The 20,964-nt window shown below is 49.2% G+C and overlaps 1 protein-coding gene across 1 annotated transcript in view; it reads left to right on the top strand.

Annotated features, from left to right (window-relative positions):
• The window catches only part of COL23A1 (collagen type XXIII alpha 1 chain), a gene marked incomplete at its 5' end in the record, with an annotated part of 174,081 nt that overhangs the window by 174 nt on the left and 152,943 nt on the right, over positions 1–20,964 (top strand). Inside the window, 6 exon segments of the mRNA XM_084215806.1 lie at positions 550–863; positions 866–938; positions 940–981; positions 983–1,021; positions 1,023–1,341; positions 5,140–5,209. Coding sequence (XP_084071932.1) covers positions 550–863; positions 866–938; positions 940–981; positions 983–1,021; positions 1,023–1,341; positions 5,140–5,209 — 857 coding nt within the window.

Below are 20,964 nucleotides of genomic sequence, written 5' to 3'. Positions count from 1 at the left end.
TTGTCAACACATGCTATGGATTTACCTGGTTTAACTGCTTTGGAAATAGCTACAAGAAGCCTGTGTCTATCCCTGTGTGTGTGTTTTATTAACAAACTTAATTAGAATCTGACTTTGGTAATGTTACTGACATCGTAGCATTTCCTAACTCTGTCCTAGGCTTCAATCATCTATTCTAGAATTAAGAATTACTCCTCGAAGGGCAAGTGTCTGTGTCTAGGAGGCAAAAGGTACACTGGAATTTGTACACCATGTACTTAGAATCTAGACAAGCATTAAGTTGCAGGAGGATGTTTTATAGGTTGTGATGCTCTTTGTAAGAGTAAGGAGGAAGGATGACAAACTATGTGGATGCTTAGAGCTTATGGTGAGCAGTTTTGTCTCGTTCAAAAGCTCACGAAAGTGGATGGAGCACTCCACTGAGATAACAGTGAGTTACGGTGCATGGTAGGGTTCCTCTCTGGAACAGATCGCAGTGCAGTCGGGCTGTAGGGCAGAAGGTACAAAGCTCCCGGCCGAGTGACACCTCTCGCAGGTCGCACGCTCCAGGGGAGCGGGGCCGGGCGCAGCGGCCGCCCGCTCGTTCTCCCGGTGGGGGGAGCCCGCTGGAGGGCGCCCGGCCCGCGCCCGCCGCCCCCGCCACGGGCAGCGCCGCTACCGGCACCGGAGCGGGGAGCGGGCACCGGAGCGGGGCCGCCCCGCCAGCAGCCTGCGCTCCGGAGCGGCTCTCGCAGCGCCGCGCCCGTGCAGCACGGCCGGGACCCCGAGGGGCGCGGGGTCCGCGGGCGGGCGGGGATGGGGATGGGGCCGGGGGGAGCGGTCCCCGCGGGGGGCCGGGCAGCGGGGGTGGGATCTGCTCCGCGTAATCCCCCATGGGGGGCGGCGGACCGCGCTCGGAGCATCCCCCCTTCCCCAGCGCGGGGGGAGGCGGCGGGGGAGCCGCCACCCCCCGCTTCCTCCGTTTAAGACCCGGGCTGGCGGGGCGAGCGCAGGAGAGCGGCCGCTCCGCAGCTCCGGCCCCACGCCCGCGGCGCGCACGGGGCGGCGCTGGATGCGCCGGCGGCGGGAGGCGGGCGGCAGCCGAGCGGGACCCCGCGCAGCGGCGCGGAGCGCGGCGCGATGAGCGCGGGCAGCGGCAGCGGCGCCGCCGGCGCGGCGGGCACCGCCACCTCCGCGCTGTGCCTGCTGCTCTCGCTCACCGCCGTGGCCGTGTGCCTGCTGCTGGGCGCCAAGACGGCGGAGCTGCAGGGCCGGCTGGCCGCGCTGGAGGAGCGGGGCGCCGCCGGGCACGGGCCGCTGCTGGACGCGCTGCAGCCCCGCGTGGAGCAGCTGTTCCGCGAGGTGAGTGAGAGGCGGCGCGGGCGGCTCCGCGGCCCCGCGGGCGGGCGCGGTGAACCGGCCGCTCCGCGGCGGGGCGGCAGCATCGGGGAAGGCGCTCCGGCCCCGCTCCGCCTCGGGGTTCGCTCCATGTGTCACCGGCTTCTCATCCTCTGTGAGAAAACTTACTCCCTTCTACCAAACTTTCCCCTTCTTGCTGCCGTTCGCATGAATCAGGCGTAGGGCGAGGCGCGGCAGAGCCCACCTTGATTAGCCCCAGGTGAAGGGCCGGCAGTCGAAGGTTAGAGGACATGCGACTTTCCCCCTTATTCTATTCACTGACACAGGTAACCCGAGTACTTTAAGTATTTGTCTTGGGATTTAATGGACCATAATTTCCTTGTTAGAAATTATGAACATGATCCCTGCTATCTGGACTCTCTGTCACAGACGATTGTGGTCTGGCAGTGCAGAACTGATTTATGGCAGGCAGAAGAGACCCGCCACTTGTTACTTCACTTTCAGTCCTGGGGTTTTCTGAAATTATTCAATAAATATTTCTGCGCTGAACAATTCCGCCTACTTGGAGAACTATTATCCACACTGATGCCCTTCTCAGTGCCTAACTGAACCAAATCTCTAGGAGAAGTTACACTTTATCCCAGGGTTATCTTTTTCCCGATTCTGGTGTTTAGGTTTGGGGCTTTTTACAGGCAAGGGGGACATGAAGGGCTCCATCACTCATAGGCACTGCTTGAAGATTCCGCTGTTAGTTTGCTGGATTTGTATAAACAGTAGTTCATAAAGTTCAGCAAGACTCAACACTGCTTGTGGGGCTGCTGAAGGGCACCCCTGAGTGATCGGTTCTGACATCTGGGGAAGGTTTTACACTGGGACTTTATTAATGGCCTGACTGTGGTGCAAAACATGCGTTAAAATCATGACAGCCATGAAGCCTCAATCATGCAAAAATGTGTTTTTATGTGGAGCTCTGTGAAAGCTCTGGGGCAGTGAGCAGGGATGGAGGCAGTGCTGGGGGCATGGGGAGACAATTCCTCATGCTGTGTGTCGGGGTTGGAGCTAGGGTGAGGGTATTGCTGGCACCACCACAGCACCTCCTTTTGCCTGGAAACTTGGTTGCATTGATGTGCCTCGATAAAAGTGAAATGTTAACATATTTTTGTGAAAACCCTGAATACCAGACCAGGGGGGTGCCTGTGAGGCGTAGTCACAGCCTCTAGTTAATGTCTGTTCTCCAGGCAGGAATTAGCCTGCCGGTTGTGGCAGTGGTTCTGTTCCAATTACCCCAATAAATGTGCTTAGCAATGGGAATGGTTTCTGTGGCACTGTCTAAGATCATGTGCAACCTCTTGCTGAGATTTAGTTAAGTGTGGAAAGCTTGTTTTGTACTGGGAATGCTCAGATGGAGTTTGTACAGGGGAAAATAAAGCAAAACCACATAATTGGGTTTCTAATGGAAGAGTGAGCTTGTTGAAACATTTAGTATGACCAAACTCTTGTCAATGCTGAAGCAAATTTTGAATCAAGCAACAAATTTGATCAATCCATAGTAATTATTGCACTATCTATTAACGGTCATTTTAAATGAACCTCTTAGTTTATGGTAAAGTTTCAGAAAGTGTTTCTTGCCCAAACTCTGTTACATAAGACGGCTCATTTGTCAAGCAACTGCTGCCCTTTCTGTGCTTGAGAGTTTCTGGAGAGTGAGAGAGTATTTCCATCGTATGAACATCAACTGATGCCTGGGGTCAGTTTTTTTGTTAAATTCTGTGTTGGTCCTCCTTTGAAGTTTACCACAGTATTTCAGAAGTGAAACCAAAGCTCCATACCCTCTCTGTGCATGACCCAGCATTCTTTGTTCTCTGCCACGACCCAAAAAGCTTTACTCCATGTACCAATGGAGGGGTTTGCTGGCATAATTTATGGCAGAGCAGTGTGTAGAGAGCAGCAAATACAACACCAAACACCGGCTCTGTTCCTTTAATGCTGTTTAAATGTTTGGCAAGTAAAAGAGGATGGGAAATAATGTAGGAAGGGTAAGTGTGTAGTTAAGGTAATGAAAGCCAATTTGGACAGCTAGGATTTAGTTTCTGGCTCTGTGACAGGCATCCATGTAACTCTGGAGAAATTGCTGATTCGACTGTGGCAGGACCTTGCCCTTCCCTTGGCTTGTCCCGTTAGTGGGATGTGCTGCAGGCTCCTTTGATGCCCTCTGAAACATTGCCAACAGCACGGTCCAGGCGTGGCAGCATCTCCACTTGCTCTGTGTCTGAAGCCCCAGCTCCAAGTGTGTAGTTTTCACACTGGAGGGAAAATATTAACAGGAGGATTATGGAAACATCCAGTTGTTGTAAACAAAGCCGGAGCATTTTGTTCACAAAGGATTTATTGTCCACAGTGTCCAGATTAATCAGTTTCATGACAAGAACAATTCAATGGGAGAACAGAGGACTCGCTCCAGGATTCAGATCTCCTCTGCTGCTCCCAGTGATGCCTGCTGAACCAAAAATGTGGGAGAGCTTGTTTTCATTTCCTCGAGCATCTTCATCATCCAAATTACTTTAAAAGTAAACAGATAGAACTCGAGCAACTCTGTAACATTTAGACTGCAGGTTGCTGTCAGGAAAATCTCCTTAGATGGTTTTTTTTGCCACATTTTCTCAAGGAAAGTGTATGTTTTGCAGAAGGCAGCCGGATCATTCTGGTATTTATACTTCCCTTAGGACAACTTCTCTGTCAGGTGCCATGAAACCACGTTGATACTTTCAGGACCTCTCAGTGTCACATCCAAGCAGATAGAGGAAGCATAGGACTTCAACAACAGATACAACTATTTAATCCTCAGAATAAAAAGAAAATAACCTAATTCACAGGTAGCCTAATTCCTGAATAGTCCACAGTGTTCAAATATTTGAAAAGGGTCTGGGTCATCAGTTGTACAATATCAAGTCTTAACACCCTAAAGTGAATAAGTACTTTGAATTTTCTGTCTTTGAAGTGTAGGGACTCCAGTTATCAGATTATTGGTTTGTCTTTTGGCAAGTACTTTAGGTAGAACAGGGCATTCCTGGAGGACTGAGAGAGTGAAGACTGTGGGTGAAGATGAGCTGTTCCCACCCTTGCTGGGCTGTCCCAGGCAGGGAGCATGCCTGAGCTAATGTAATGTACCTGTCATCAGGCTCATTAACTTGGGCTTGGCAGTGGGCTAAATGCAGGCATGAACAGTCTGGCTGGCTTAGGGAGCAGCCAGAGTGTGCACACATCTGCCTGCAATATGCCACGTAGACACTGCTCTAGTTTCATGAATTTTGATGTGTTCTAGTTACCCCATTGATGAGTTTTTCACTTTGGGGATGGAAACACTGGGCTTTGGGCAGGCCTGAAAGTGGGTGAGCACTCCAGTCTTGACTGTCCTTTACCTCATCCCTCTGCTAAAGAAACCTCTAACACTCCATGGAGCATGAATTTTAAGTACAAAATCAACCAAATCAGGTCAAGTTTGAACATGGGACTTGTAAGGGAGCTCAGGATGAATCCTGCCAATGGAGCTTTGCTCAAGGGACTTTGGGATGTGCAGGAGGAGTGTCTGCCTGCTCCCTGTGAGCGCTGTAGGCTGCCACTTGCTCAGAAACATTCAATATTTACCTGCTACTGCGGCATGGGACACTATCCAAGGAGGCTGAACGCCACAGGATGAAAGCGTTACCCCTCCCTGGATGGCTGGGAGGTTGGGGTGCATGCACAGTCCATGTTTAGATGTGATGTGCTCTCTAAAGGGCTCTTTTCATCCCCTCCAAACAGAAACTCGGCGAAGGACTGGCCAAGCTGCGGACGGCGCGAGAGGCCCCCCCAGACTGCGTGTGCCCCCCAGGTAGGTGCCAGGTACCAGCGCAGCCCGGGGCCACCCACCCTCTGAGCGCCTCCTCTCCTGCTCTACATGCTCCTTCCCATGGAGGAAATTGTGTTAAGAAGCGTTTTTCCCCGGCTGAAGCTCTCCAGCGTCTCCCAGAGCCTTGCTTTGGCCTGTTTACAGATCAAGGAGTTTGAGGTTTGGACAAAAGCGATGTTTGGCTATAAGAATAAAAGAGGGAAGAACTCGACTGGGTTGTGAGCCCTGGGTGTTGGGCCAAAACAATTTAGAAGTAGTAACAAAATCACTGGGGCTTAATGCAAGTGTGATAATTAAAAGCTGCAGCCTCTCTGCCTTTTCGGAGGGCAGGATTTCTTTTGCTGTAGGAAAGCTGTCACCGATTGTTTAAATTTCCTCCCAGAGTTTAATGAACTTCTAAAACCGTCAAAACTTCCTGTTCTGCTGTGGAAGTGCATGCTCCTTGGAAACAATAAACAGCTTCGATTAGTTTGTAAAAGAACCTCATTTACAGAAATGTTCTGTGAAGCGCTCTGCTGTCACACTGAAGGGTGCGAGTGGCTTTGAGCTGGGGCACTTCGAGCCTTTATTTTCTTTTTTCACATAAGTAGTGAAAGATGGGCGAAAGATGTGCAGTGCTTTGATGCGGGAGAATTCACAGGGGTGTTACAAGGACTTGCAAGCAGCAGAGAGTTCCATTCTAGTTGTAAAGAAAATAAACAAACAGTAAATGCTACATGGGGATGGCAGAATAGGCAAAGGGGCAGGGCCAATTTTCCCTGCCACCCTGGATACCAAAATACACAGAGTTAGTCCATATTGGCAGGACCAAAACAAACAACAAAAAAAAGGGGTTTTTTTTCCCCTGTAAGATTTTGTTTAATCTCAGAAACATTTCACTAATGATGCTCTTAAACGTACTCGCTGCTTTTCTGGTGGAAGGCTCCCTGTGTGCCTCACTGCCTGGTAACAAAACCCACCAGCTGAGAAACAAATCCTGCTTATTTTCAGCTCTTTGCAAAGTGGTCAAATCAGATTTCTCTCTTGTGGTGCACAGACCCAGCAAGCCCACCAACCTCATGGGACTCTGTGGCTGTGTCTTTCTCTGGTCTGGACAAACAGGGCACTGCTGGTGTGCTTAAGTGGTCAAGAGGCTTTTCCTTTGCTCTTTGGAAAGCAATTGGGATTGAAGAGGCTTCTTTTGTCCAGGAAAGTCCCAGTTCTGTTCCGGGTCACTGAGTTGCTGGTTGCTGTGTTTGGGAGATGGGGGAAGAGAGGAAGGGGAAGGTTTTCCCACGTGCTGCTGAAATGCTCGTTACAGTCATTAGTAAGGAAACCAAGTAATTTGGGAGCCGAGGGAAGGAGAAGTGATTTCCTGGTGGGTAGGAAATGTCCCATCGGTGGCTGCTGCTGGCCACACTGCAGAGAGCTGACTGGGGATGTGCTGCGGGACTGTCCTGAAGCCTTCTGGCTGTTTTTGAGCGAATCTAAGAAATCTTCAGCTGTGTTTCATTCTTTTCCTCTTTCTCCTGAAAAAGGCCGAATTACCTTCTGCTCTGTAGTTAAAGAGCTGGGTCTGGAAACCTCTGAGAGCTTGTGGTCCTCACTGGCATTTGCTGCTGAGCTATGCCAGGTTGCAAACCAACAGCTAAGCTTCAATTTGCCTCTGCACTGAAAAAGCAGCCCCCGGTGGAAGGAAAATTTCCTTGTGGAGGGGATGGGGAGATGCTGCCAGCCCCACTCCTGGCTCCATGGGCAGCTGGTGGGTATCCTGCACGCTGGGCTGGGTGGCTTTCCTCTGCCAATAACCCTGCCAGGCTTAAGAATTCCTGATTACAGCTGGATTTAAAGCCAGCTGGGGAGAGAGCTGCGGGAGGATGCTCTGCGATTGCCGTGCAGGCGTGCTCCCTCCCTCTATATAAAACACGGCACCGGCTGCCCCGCAGAGCCACCGTGGGCAGTGCAGGAGCAAACACGGGCTCAGGGCTGGCCGTGCCAGCTGGGCTTGTTCCAAACAAGCCCCGATTTTCCCTAGAAATGAGTCAATTTGGGGTTTGTTTGGACTTGAGGGGGTGGCGGTTGTTTTTAGGGCACTGCTTTGATACAATTGACTCACTACACACTCAAAGCAGTTTTGGAACAAGATGACCACGACCCACTTAAAAGTTAAATGAGGGTCAAGTTATTCTAACTACAGCGACATCCTAAATCACTGCCTGTAAAACCAAGACAAAAGACAAACACCGTTCCCTCCTAGAAGAGCCCCCAGCCCAAACGGACCCGATTTGTGCCTTGTGCTCCGCAGGCGGTCACCTCTTTGGCTATAGGGCACGGCTGGCTTGGCTTTCGGGATGGGACCCTCGGGGCTCTCCGCGGCTGCGGGGCCGGCGGGGCCGGTGGCCGGCAGAGGGGGCCCGGCTGTTTCACCAGGGCCACGGAGAGATCGCGATCGTCAAAAGAAATCATAGAAGGACTCTTTAAAATTCATCCAGTCCAACTGCCCTGCAGTGAGCAGGGACATCTCCAGCTAGATCAGGTTTCTCAGAGCCCTATCCAGCCTGATCTTGGAAGTAATAACAATTTGAAAAAAAAAAAAGATAATTAAAAGAATATATTTTTAAAAGGTAAAAAAATAAACTTTTCTGTCTCTAATGCTGAGCATGCTGCAAAAAAGTTGCCTCTGCAGTTGCTCTGAGCATCTGTGTACTGCTTTGAGTTGACTTGTTTTGCATTATTCATTCAAGCAAGGCGATGCGGGGGAGGATGACAACAACTTTGTGTCACTTTGAGTCCTTTGTGGTTTGGGCATTTTTGTGGCTGAGGGAGAGGAGAGCATCCTTGAGGGGGTTGAGGCAGCTGGACTGAGCGTGGGTCAGGCTCGGGAAGGCTGTGACAGGCTGGTGACCCCACTCTGGGGCCAGGCATGGCCTTTGGGTCCCCTCAGCTATTTGGGACGGGGTGGCAGCAGCTGGATGCTGCGGGCCAGGACAGGCTGTCCCCATATGTTGTCTTGCAGGGAAACAGCAGCTTTATTCTTGTGTTATTGTCATTCCCTAAGCCAGGCCTGTAACGCTTTGCAGAGAGGCCCCTCGTCCCCTTGTGTTCAGCCTCTTCCTCTGGTGGGATCCTCACAAAGCCTTTGCTGCAGGATGAAATGCAGCAGGTGCAGGAGCACTGGTGTAAATGGCATTTGGGACAGCCTGCTGATCAGCACTGGGAGGTGGGTTGAAGGCAAGACTAAAGCTTCACACTGGTAAACAATTTGTTTGTCAGTTGTGTGGGCTCTGGCTGCCTTCTCACATATATGTTTTTTAAGGATTAGTTTTTATTTTTCCCACTTTAAATTTTAACAGTCTTTTAAAACATCAGGTGCCAAAGACTCTTGTTAAAGGTGGTATTTGCTGTGCCAAAAGTCTTCAAGCTCTGTGAGAACAGGTCCCTCGAGAGCTCAAGGTGCTGGATGCACTGTGCTAGAGCCTGAGAGCAAATATTTCCTTAAATCCAGTAAAAAAAGGCTTAAACCAGCCCCAGTCCTCAGAGCATGCCTTGCCCAGCAGCTGGTCCTTGCTGAATTGTGGACTGAGGGTGTGAAGAGCTCCAGCTCTGCTGGCTGCTCTTGCACTGCGTATTTCTACGTATGCATTGTGTTTTCATGTGCCTTTTTATTTACCAGTACCTCTGGAGCCTTAACTCCAAATCTCCTGGCTGTTGGATGATGCACATCCCTGTTTTCATCTCGGGTTCCTGCTGGGATGGAGCCGTACGCTTTTGAACGTATGGATTTATTACAAAACAGCGTTAAATGTTCAGCGTAGTAATCTGATGTTCCAGCTAATATGTGACAAATATTTCCCAATAATGGCTTGGCAGCAGCAGGAGTGCAGTGGTGCTGCAGCCGGCAGGACGGCGGATTGCTCCATTTCTCTGCAATTCAAACCATCTGTACTGGGGGAGCCCAGCATTTCAAACCCTCTCCACCTCTGCAGACTCAGCAGCTCCAGAGGCTCTCTTACTTAGATTGTTTATAGAATTAAATTTTTTTTTATTATTACTTTTTTAATATTTATCCTAACTTTATACACAGGGATCGGCACACTCCAGCTTGTCCTGGGAGGCTGGTGTGGCACTTCTTGTGATTTCAAGTGACTTGAAATATCTGCCTGGTTTTTACGGGTGTAAATGTTGCCTTCAAGTGTCACTCGCTATCAGCCTTCTCCCTGTGTTGTCTCCCCAGGTAATTAGCACAACAGAATTTCCCTAATTGCTGCAGATCAAGGGGGAGAGGGCTCTTCTGGCTTTGTAGTCCTGACAAATGGCAGATGTTTTCCAGGAGGCCAAATGGGATGCACCCAGCTCTGCTAATTCTGACTCTCTGTTTTGTTCTCTCCATGATAGCAGCTCTGTTATTACATCTTCAGGATCTGGGCCTGTAGTGCCACATTTCTGAGTCCTTCAGGGTAGTTTAACAGATACTGAAAGATATCAAATATAAGCAAGTATCAATTTTTTTTTCTTAAATTATCAGTGACCTCTGCTTTTCTGAGTTACTTTGCTTCTATTGACCTTAAACCTCCCTCTGAGTTATTCCTTACACTCATCTCAAGATACCTTTTTCTGCTTGCTGAAGCCATGAAAACTCAGTATTTTTCCATAATTTCTATGATATAGAGTGGGACAAAGAGCTTTACAAAATATTCAAGTTTTAAAATGTCTTCTGAATCCCCTTTGCCTTGGTTTTTGTACCCTACTTCACTTCAGCAGGGTTTGCTATCTCCATCTGCCTTTGTCTCCAGGAGGCTGGGACATTCGAGTTATGGATTAGTGCAAACAGGATTTTTTTTTGTACTAAACTTACAAATGCAATCAGAATTCTCTCCTGCACAGAAGAGGCTGTGCCAGGATTTTAAAAACTGAGCCAGAAGCCAAGCGTTAAAGCATCTAAAAAACAAAGAACAACGGCCTGAGAAGGACTTCTGGCAAATGGTGCCGTTTAAATGCGGGCACCTTCTTTCTGTTTCACGTGATTTCAAATCTTATTCCTTCAAAAATCCAATCTGCAGACCTTAGCAACTTTTGGGAAAATGCTCTTTGAGCATAGGAATGACTGCTGGCTACCTTCCATCAGCTCCTTCCTGGCCACCATTCCCCAGTCCCTTTTGGATATTTGTGGAAGGCCCCAGGGACATCTGGAGCTGTGTCTGCACACCACATGTGCGGGAGCTGCCAGTTCCTTCTCCCAGGAGCTACCTGGGATGGGCACTGACACCTTCCATCCTCTCACTGCTGGAAAGCAGCTGCCACAGGGTGATGGGTGCCCATCTCATCCTTGGGACCTCAAAGCTTTGGCTTCAGGATTGATGAAACCTTTAGGTCAGGGGTTGTTTTTCTGAGTGGTTGCAATAGAGGGAAATAAATGGAGGAGAGGGAGTTTTGCTTGGTTTGGCATCTCCTCCCAGCCATGTGGGTGCCAGCCAGCAACAGGGAAAGGAGCCCAAAGTCCCCCTGGCAAGAGGAATGACTCTCTGGAGGTCCTGTGAGAGGCTGAGTGCCCCGAGGGGGTTGCTGGGGTGCTGGCAGCAGCCAGGTGTGTCATGGGAGAGTCAGGAGGGCTCTGCTCACAATTCTGGCCCTGTTCCACAGCCCTGCTGAGGAGCTCGTGGTGGTGGTGGGAGGAGGTGACAGCCAGGTGTGCAGCAAAGGGGAGGTTTGGGTCTGGGAATGTGGGGACTGCTCTCAAACTGAGCTCCCCCCATGTGCTGTCCCAGCGCTGTCCCACCTCAGCTGCTGTGGCACCAGCAGTGACATTTAACGTCCTGCCGAGGTGACCGTCAGTGCTGGATGTGGTCGGGGCTCTCTGAGGCAGGAAATAGCACAGCATCAGTGTTATTCCCAGAGCTGGCGGCGCCTCTGACACACAGGCAGAGCACGAGCTAGAGGCAGTCTGGCCTCAAAACCACTGTGGCAGGGAAATGGGCTGGAGGCATCTTCAGGGAGGCAGGATTTCTCCTGGTGGCGCTCGGTGCAGCCCCAGCATTTGAACACCAAGGCCTGCAGCAGCCCCCAGCAACATTTGCCTTTAGACCACTTCAGCAAAAAATAATTAAAACTGGTGACATCAATAGGAGAAGGCTTTGAAAATTTATTTTTTCAAAGTCTGCCAAAGTTATTTTGAGTGTAATGAAAACTACAAAAATAAACCTGATGACCATGTCCTCCACAAGAGGCTCTGTGTAACTTTATCTTTGTCTCGACATATGAAGTCATTTACCCAGGCACAGATATTTTTTGCTGCCAACCCTTTCGGTGCTGCCTTTCCAGAGAGAGACTCTGGAGCAGGTTGGTTCATTGTTCATGCACTGACTCACCTGGGGAGTTCCTGCTACTTTCAAGTTGTTTTCCTCCTCTTTCTTGTTCAAATGATGGCTCAATGTCATGCAAGTGAGCAGTGACTTGGCTGTGCAGAGCTGATTATTGAAAATAGACAGTGCTGGCAGGGTACCTGCTGCACCTCCATCCCTCTCATCAAGTCAGTAGTGCTGTCATCTCCTGCCCGCCCTGGGTCTAACAGGGTGGGAATGTGTCTCACCCCAGCAGGCCTTAGGTTGAGTTTTTCAGTCATGAAATGTTGATAGAAGCAGTTTTTAGCACAGAAATCTTTTGGGACAGTGAGAAGCTCCAGGCTGACATTTCATGACTCACTCTGCACAGGAATCAGCATCACCTGTGGCTGTGCCTGGGGGCATGTAGGTGACACAACCAAAACCAAACTCGAGCAGAGGGGCAGTGTAAAAGTTTTTATTCTGCTCTTGCTGCACTGGGTGGGTGCCACGTAATTCACCAACAGGTACCATTAATTACCCTTCCCTCTGGCCAGCCCAGACAAAGGCTGGACAAATAGCCCCATCTGCCTTACCAGCTTTCTCCCTTGGCTTCCCACTTGAGAAATCCTAGATTATCTACAAAACTGGTGTCTCCTGGTTTCCATGACCAGAAGCTCTTCTCCTCCCTGGTGCTGTTGGTTTGCTGCTGTTTTGTTGCTCAGACATGGTCATTTGTTTGACTTTGGAAGCTGCAGGGGCAGTAGGTGTGGTGCCCTTTAAAGGATCCAAATATAACTCCACCACTCCTGACACTCCAATAAAGGCTGGAGCAGCGAAGGGCTGAGTGGTGCTTAGCTGGGGTCAGAACATGAGCAAATCTATCAGTAGCTTTTTTGGGGTTATTTTACAGACTTTTGGGTTGGACAGTCCCTTTCAGCACTTGTTAAATAAATAGAGTTTTCTTAAAGGGGAGTGTTGTGAGCTCCAGCCCTGGAACAGTCTTTGCATTGCAAATGTGCTCATGCTTTGACCACCACATTGTCATGGGAGGGAGGAAGGTGAACTGGAGAGCAATACCCATAGCTGGCTCTAGCTGGGAGTCCCAGCAGGATTTTAATCAAGCAATTATGTTGCAACAGTTGCTCAGGGAGGAGTGTGGCTTGCATGGATTACAGAGGCCAGGGTGTGAATCCAAATACCAGCCACAAGCGTGGATCACTTACCCTTCCACTACCACCCAAACAACAGAAGCCAAGCACTGATCATACCAGCTGTGAGCATACTTGAGGCTCCAGGTGTTATTTCAGACAGAAAACAGAGAGAGACCAGGAACTTTTGTCTGTTATTGTCTTTATTGCAGTAGCTGTCTGTCTAGATCAGCTGTAAAATTACTTATCAATCTGATACAGAGAGCACCTGGACCTTGCTCCAGGGGAAGTTGCTGTGACACCAGCAGGTTTGTCCCCACATGTGCCAAGGGAGAGGCAGTTCTGACCCTGTGTGATGGGACATTCCTGCACCTTGTTTTTCATGAAGCCAAGCTGGCTGTAGAAAATCCCAGAATAACTTTTAAAAGCAGACAGAGGGAAGAATTTGGCCACAGGTTTGTCCATACATGGTTGTGAGGAGTCTGGAAACAGCATTGCTGCACTGGTGTCCCTGGCTGCCCTGGCCCAGGGGTGCTGGGTGGGGTGGCAGGGGTGCACGTGGTGGCTGCACCTGGCTGGAGCTGCTGCTGGATGTGCAGGAACCATGGAATGAACTCAAGGTACACCAGTGTGAGGGACAGGTCCTCGTGGTGACACACTGCAAGGAGGAGCAGCTTGAGGAGGCAGATCCAGTTGCTGATCTTTTTTGTGTTGCACCTGTCCTACTATGATAAACTAGACTGTGAAAAGGCTGGACTTCTTTCTGCTTTTCTAAATCAGGCCCAGGAGGCAGCAATTCTCATCACTTCCCAGCATGAGCCCTGGGTAATCCCACCAGCATCCAGCCTGGGGGAGCAGTGGTCTCTGCAGGCTGTGCCTGCCCCCCCAGCACGGACTGGTGGGTATGAGCACTTGGGTTAATGCAGCTTTACAGGACACACTCATGTGGTTAATGACCTAATTAAGCTTCCACCTGCTCTTTGTTGTCACCATCAGTCTGTTTTATCATGTGGCAGAAGAGGTACTGGTGCCAGGATGCCCCAAGCACGTGGCTTTGGCAGCCTGTGCAGCACAATGTGCTTCTTGGGTTTCATCCCTGTGGCAGATGGAGAGAGCTCGTGGCCTTGTGTAGGAGTGAGGCACAGAGCTGCTGGAAAGGCAGGAATGACAGATCCCCAATGCCCCCCAGCTTGTGCTTGTTTGCTTTTTAAAATGTGACCATGTGGGGCAAGAAGGAGAAAAAGCTGCATGTGCTGGAGGCATTGAGTGTAGCCAGAGGACTGACAGAAGAGGGCTATGGAGAGCCCATCACTGCCTTGAATGCTGATTTGGTGGCAGGAATTCACTTTTTTCCCACCAATTTGAGCTGGGGACGTGTTTGTGAAAGACCTCCCATTCATCTTGTGTGTCATACAGAATTTTGGTTGGGTAGGGATCTGGGGCAGTGCTGGTTGCAGTTGAAGCTGTTGTTCATGTTTCTGGCTCACCTTTAAATTGGGTCCATTTATGTAATTACATACTGAAGGCATTAAAAGAACTTGGCTTCTGCTGAATGGAAGCTGCCCTTGATGGTTTATTTTTTCACAATGATTGCAATCATGGCAAGACATGAAGGCCAAGAAAAGCCAGCCTTTACCTGAGGCTGGTTGTGTGACAAAAATTGCTTTTTTAACCCACTTGAGTAACCCTGTGTCAAGAGCCACTGACTTTGGGACTTTGTTCACCTGAAGGTTCCCTTCAGTGCAAGTTTGCTGGGACACTTAAATCGAGACAGCTCCAGTGAGGAACTTGGCTCCAGCCCATGTGTGATGTTTCCTCCACATTACAAGAAATCCCACATTTCTCCCTTTGTTTCTGGCTCTCAGTGGCACAGCTGTGGATGTTGGATGTACAAGCAGCAGAGAGAGGCCATGTGCCCCTGGGTGAACCCCATAAATCCTGTGCACCACATAAAAATGTTATCCTTCATGTCCCAGGCTCTCAGGTGGCTTCCCAGCAAGGGTGTCATGGTGGAGTGAGAAGTATTCACAAAGAAAAATTAAATAGGTTCTACAATGTTCCCAACCATCTGTGTGCTTGTTGTCAGCCGCCTAAAAAATACTGGTGGAGATGAGATCTGTCAGTGCAGTACATCTGGAAATGTTTCTTTCTGCTCAAGTTTGTCTGGGTTTTCTCCCCATTTTGTGCTGTCTCTGAGCTGTCCCCATTTGTGCTATTCCAGCCCACTTGGTGCAGGAGGCTCGAGCAGGTTTGTGCTGCTTCACTGCTCAGAGGCATTGGAGAACTTGGAGGAGATGTCAAACAGATTTTTCTTTTTTTTTCTTTTCCCCAGCAGATCTGTCTGGAGGATGAGAACAGTTGGTATTGATATGATCTGCTTCATATTTTGGGAAGCCTTGGCAGTAACTACTACCAAATAATGATGCTTCTGGGGCCCTATTGTGCAAACATTTAAATATGTTCAACCGTGTTGCGCAGACGCCCTGTCAAGAGACTGACACGCCATCCCAGAGGGACTGGAGGGCATGGCTGATGGCAAAAATGGGCCTTGATAGGGAACTGGGAATGTATGTTCTCATTCCTTAAAAGAAATCCTGGCTTTTTGGCTGCTGACAGCTGCTGGTGGCTTGGCTGAAGGCTGCTGGTTGTTTATTGGAGGTGGGTTAGAGGGGAAGCACGCTGTTGCTGGAGGAAGGGATGCTGCTGGTGTGGGCAGTGCTGCTCATGGGTGCTGGGACTCCTTGTGTTCATTTGATTCTTTCCATTTTTCTCCTAAACTTTGCATCCTAACCCACAGCTTGTCCACCTCATTTCTGGGGTGATCACTCTGCACGTGGGTCTGCCTCATCCCTCATTCTGGTCAAGGTGTGTTGGGGGAAGGCAGTGATGCCCTGAACCTGGCCAGAAGTTGCACATGCTTTTCTTTTCTGCTGCATTTTCTCTTTTTTCTTGGTTTTATTTTTTGAATCTATCCATTTTGTAGATCAGGACTGTATAAAAGTGTTTTTTTTTAAATTCCAAAGATACAGTTGAATTCCCCAAGAAGTTCTCTTCAGCTCCACTTGGGAGCCTACGCAGACCAGTTGACTTTAAGGATAAAAGCTCTGTATTTGAGCTCCTCGAGGGTTGCTTTGTTGTCAATTAAGCCAGACTTCAAGGAGCTCTGCTTCCTTTTCAGAGTGACAAGGTTCCCAGTCTTTAAACCATTTCTTCACAGAGAGGTGAGGTCAGAGTGCATCACTGCCCTGCAGCATCCCGGGACAGGGGGGCTGTGCTGGGGATGATCAGACACAGGAGCTCTGCTCTGTGTGCAGCAGCAGCAGCACAGCCACCCTCTGGTCTGCTTCCCTTTGCTTGTGGTGGCACAAAGACACATTCAGGCCCTTTGATAAAAGCCAGGCTTGGCTGCTTTTTACAAACACAAACAAAACAAAACAGAAAAACAGCAGAGGAGAGGGGGCTGGGTTTTGTTAAAGTGGGGACTTGGATTTAGCAAGAAAAGAAAACCCAAACCTGCGCTTTCTGAATAAACAAGGGAGTCTGAAGTTGCACCCTTCTCCATCTCTCCCACCCTGCCAAGTCATTTCCAGACCCCTTCCTGGGAACATTTCTTCCTCTTCATCCCCATGGTGGTGTTCTAAGGAAGAAAGAGTTTTACAGAAATACATCTCTCTCCCTCCCCCACTCCCATATATATATATCCCATCCCATATAGAATCCCATAAATATTTATATTTATTGCTTGCTAAGTGGCAAAGCAAAATGCAGTGAAAACCAGCAAGTGACAAACACATTCCTTCTCCTTGGTAACTAAATGCCCACCCTCTCTTACTGGGGTTTATTCTGGGCTTTTCTGATTGCAGGTTTTAGCTCCTCTTTGCTCCAGACTGCCCCTGACTGCCAGCTCAGTGCTGAGAGCTCATCCCCAGGGGATTCCACTGGTGGGAATGGGTGAAATTAGGTGGCTTCATCCTGGTTTGGTTTAAAATGGTAATTATGTGTTGCTTGAACCCAGCTGATTGTTGAGCTGTTTTGCTTTTAAATTCATTTAATACCTCATTTTGGAAATTTTTCTTGCTGTAGTTGGGGGTTCCTTACAGCTGCTCCATTGCTGTGTGTCTATATTCCATGACTACCCTGAACTCCAGCCCCTCCACAGAGTGAGTTCACGGCTGGCAGGAATTCCCCTGTGCAGAACTGGCCATGTCAAACCTTGCACTGATGCCCTGAGGACACTGGCCTTGGCCACCAAATGCTGCAAATGTTTCCTTTCTCCTGGATATAAAACTGTGCAGTGAAGGCAGAGGGAACACACACATTGAGTTGTGTCACTTAGGATGTGACAGCTCCTCTCAGAGGCCCTGGCACAGAGCACCCAAAGGAGCTGTGGCTGCCCCATCCCTGGGAAGGGCCAAGGCCGGGTTGGACAGGGCTTGGAGCAGCCTGAGACAGTGGGAGATGTCCCTGCCCGTGGCTGAGCTTTGGAGAGAGATCAGTTTTAGGCTCCCTTCCGACCCAAACTGTTCTGTGATTCTACAGAAACTCTCCTTTGCTGGGTTCCTCAGGGAGGTGTTCATGCACTGCACCCTCGAGAGGCTGAAATCCTAACAATGAACCTGGAGAGGCAGATTCCACCCTCAGTCACATCCTCTGTGCCCCCAGGAATGACCCCAAAACTGGCCTCTGCCTCGCTGCAGAGGAGCCAGGAAGGATATCAGGAGCATCTCTCCCTGCTCTGAATATCCTAGGGAGGGGAACAGAAAGGGCAGTAGGGCTGTGCCCCTCTTTTTGCCGAGGGGAGCATTGCTTGGTCAGACTCTCTGTCTGTACAGACACAGCCTGGCAAGAATTAGAGTTGGTTTTAACTCATCTGCCCTGGAACTGGAAGTCTGCTTGGCCGTGCTGTGGCTGGTGAACGTGGGAAATGTGCACCTTAAGGAGAAACCCTGTGCAGAAGGGTGAAGTGGCCCAGCTTCAAGATGTTAAATCACAGGATGCTTTGAGGGGTCCTCACCTCTCTGGCTGTTATTTTTAGTGCTTTTCTTGCATAAAGAATCTTTTACACACAGACTGTGCAGCTATCCCAGTGCAACTGAAGCATGGTGGGGAGCAGGGGCTGAGCCTGTTGCTGGCCCTGCTGAGACACCAGCAGGGTTGTGCGGGAATGGCAGGTGGCATACTGGGGTATAACGCCAAAAAGGTGACTCCTGGAGATGAAAAGATTCATCAGGCAGTGGGAGCAAGGTTAGAAATGACACTAATTGCCTTCTGTCTGTAGGAGTCTTTCCAGCTCAGTTCTGTGACTGCACTATTGTCTTTAGTGCTTTTTTCCCTGTGGTGTTTGTTTGTTTTTTTATTTTTGTGGAATGCCTCTGTTGGAGGAGGGTGGGGGCAGACCTTTATGGATGAAGGAAACATTTTCTTGGGTAGGTGTTACAGAATGCAAAATGAGAGGAGCCCCAAGATTCCTCCAAGCAAGCCCTGATTTGAAGAGGCATCTCACTCAGCTCTGGGCAGTGACTGCGGATGGCTCTGCCGCTCAGCCACGCTCAAGCACGAGCTGGTGGCTCTTGGTGGAGCTGGGGGAGGCTGAGGTCGCTGCTGACGGGCCCCAGCTTTTGTGGGGTTGGTGCCAAATTCTGCTTTTAGATCTCAGTGCTTGGTAGAATTTAGCAATAGCCTGGCTCAATGTGAAATGGGGCCCTGGGCTGGAGTCATTCATCTCCCCTGCTTGGGGCTCTGCCCTTGCCAAGGAGCCACCAACAGCCTGGGGAGAGGGGGCAGCTGAGTTACAACCTTCAGCTGGGGGTGGAGAAGAATCCCTCTCATCAAGGCCGCTGACTGAGGCTGTTTTCTCTCAGGACATCCCTGATAGCACCTGGGATGCTGAATAATAATGCCTGTTACAGGCAATTTGTCCTTATCTGATAGCCTGAAGTGGGAAAGCTGGAAGGAGGAAGATGAAGGGACAGAGGCTAAGCCCAGGACCAGAGGGTTTGATTTCCCTCTCCCAGCTGCCAGCATTTTGATGGGGAGCCAGGAATGCTGTGGGCTGTGAAATGTTTTTGTTTCACTTCATCGGGTTTGTGCAGCCAAGCCCTAATCGAGGCTGTCATTTCCAGAGAGGGGAAATGGGAGGTCTGTGTTTGGAACACCTCTGTGGGACTGCAGCAGGGGCAGGGTCCTGCCTGGCAGTTTTAAGAGCTGAACTTTACTTGATGTTTGAGGAAGTTGTTGTTGTTTTTTTGGTTTGGCTTTGTTTTCCTTCTTAAAAAGTTTTTTTTTTTAAGCAACACTGAATTGCTGTTTAGAGTCTAAGTGATATAAAAAGGGACTGAGCTGAAGCTTTTTAGTGCCAAGTGTCACACACTGCTCTGATCAGCTGGACAGCTGCAGCCACAACTTGCTCCTCTCAGCTCAGCCAGGTAAAAACACATCAGGGATTAACATGAGCCCTGTCTGCATCTTTCTTAGGGACCTGCCTAGAATATCAACATCACTAATGTGTTATCATTTAAGTCTCTAATTTCTGTTCACATGCAACTCTTCAGCTCTCATCTGTGAATAATTCATCTGAAATTCAGAATAGCAAAGTGACTTTGTTTGCAGATATTCTTGGAGGAGCCCTCCTTGGTTTACTTGTCTTCCTTACCAGTTTATGTATCTTGACATGTCATTTCCTTCGTGGTCTTCCCCCCCTCCCAAAATGATTTGCATACGAATAATTAAAAACAAAAGGAGGCAAATCCCCATCATAAATGTCTTTCACATTGGGTTAGACACGATTTTTGGGGAAAGATGACTCTTGTAGGCTGTAATGGAAACATCACATGGGACATACCTGAGCACGAAAGGGAACCTGCTCCTCTCAGCTCCTGCCCTGCTTCCATCTCATCCTCTCTTGCTCAATGCTCTGCTGCCCTTCCTTCAATACTCTCTCAAAAGAGCAGGATGGAACCATAGTGGTTAAATTAGACAGGAATACATATTTTTGCAGCAGGTTACTTGAGGACATTAATTTAGTCATCAAGCCTATCCTCCTCCCATAGCCTTCAGTGCAGCCCCTGCCTGCTGAGCCCTTACCCTGCACTGCTGAGTGAATCCCTGCTCTCTCTGCTGTGTGCAACAAGACAGTTGTAATTTTAAGGTAGCTCTTCAAGGGAATAAAACTTTAAATCCTTGGGTTGCAGTCAGTCCCAGTTCTAGTTTTTGTTGGTCAGTATTAACAGATTTCTCTTTATTATGATTGAAAGGTTTTTATTAGGACATGGAGATTTTTTATTAGGCTCATGTATGCATTGATTTGCCCAATGTTCCAAACAGATCATCCAGAAGATGATCATATTTCCTGCAGGTGGTTTAACTGTAGATTCTGTAGTGTTGTGGTACCACTCCTGAAATAGATTGACCTTTCAGTCTCAGTTCTGCTCAGTTCTGCCAAAATGATTTCCTCCTTACTCTGGTTCACATTATCGAATTGCAAAGCCATTAGTTCTAGTTCTTGGTAAGGATGCTGCTGTCCAAATCTGGCCCTCACTTAGGCTGAGTGAAACTCATGATTATTTACTCAGCCTGAGGCAAAGTACTGGGAAATGAGATACAGGATGGGATTGAACAAGTCCCATCAGTTAGAAATTAGTGTATTTTTAAAATTATTTCAATTTTATTTGGACTACAGCAATGTGAGCTGGAGAGCTTGGGATGTGGTGCCCGCAGAGACAAAGGCAGGGCAGCCTGTGAATCCTCTCTAAGGAGCTGCAGTGGTGCTGGCTCTCTCTGGTTGTCCTTTTGCGGGGCTGGAGAGCATCTGCTGTGTCCCTGTCCAGTGTAGGCACAGCAATTATTTACTTTTCAGGAGGAAATAAATTTATTTCATTTGGTAGAAATTGAGGTATGTGAAATGTTTCTATTGGGTTTTTCCCCCCAAGACTTACTGGATAAAAATTCTACTTGAAAATGTAGAAGGTTATTTCAAACATTGAAACAAGAAAACTTTTCTTGAGCTGGAGTTCGTCACTCCCCTACTCTTGCTTCTTACAAGCACAGCCAGAATGCAGCAGTGGCCCTCAGGAACCCTGCTCTGGGCTCTTCTGGCCGTGCAGGTCACTGAGCCCCAGCGCTGGGGCAGCGGCGCTGCGGCTGTGCCCGAGCAGTGCTCCCCCTCTGGAGCTCACAGGAGAGCCTGTGGCACCGTGAGCCTGCTGGGATCTAAGGTGTCCCTCTGGCTGACTGATTGATTTTAAAAAACCCAATTATACTATGCCCAAAACAACCCTCTCCTCCAGTCCCA

The sequence above is a fragment of the Fringilla coelebs genome (genome assembly GCF_963513975.1).
Source record: "Fringilla coelebs genome assembly, chromosome: 15".
NCBI classification, from domain to species: Eukaryota; Metazoa; Chordata; class Aves; order Passeriformes; family Fringillidae; genus Fringilla; species Fringilla coelebs.
This window is presented reverse-complemented; position numbering and strand designations above follow the sequence as displayed.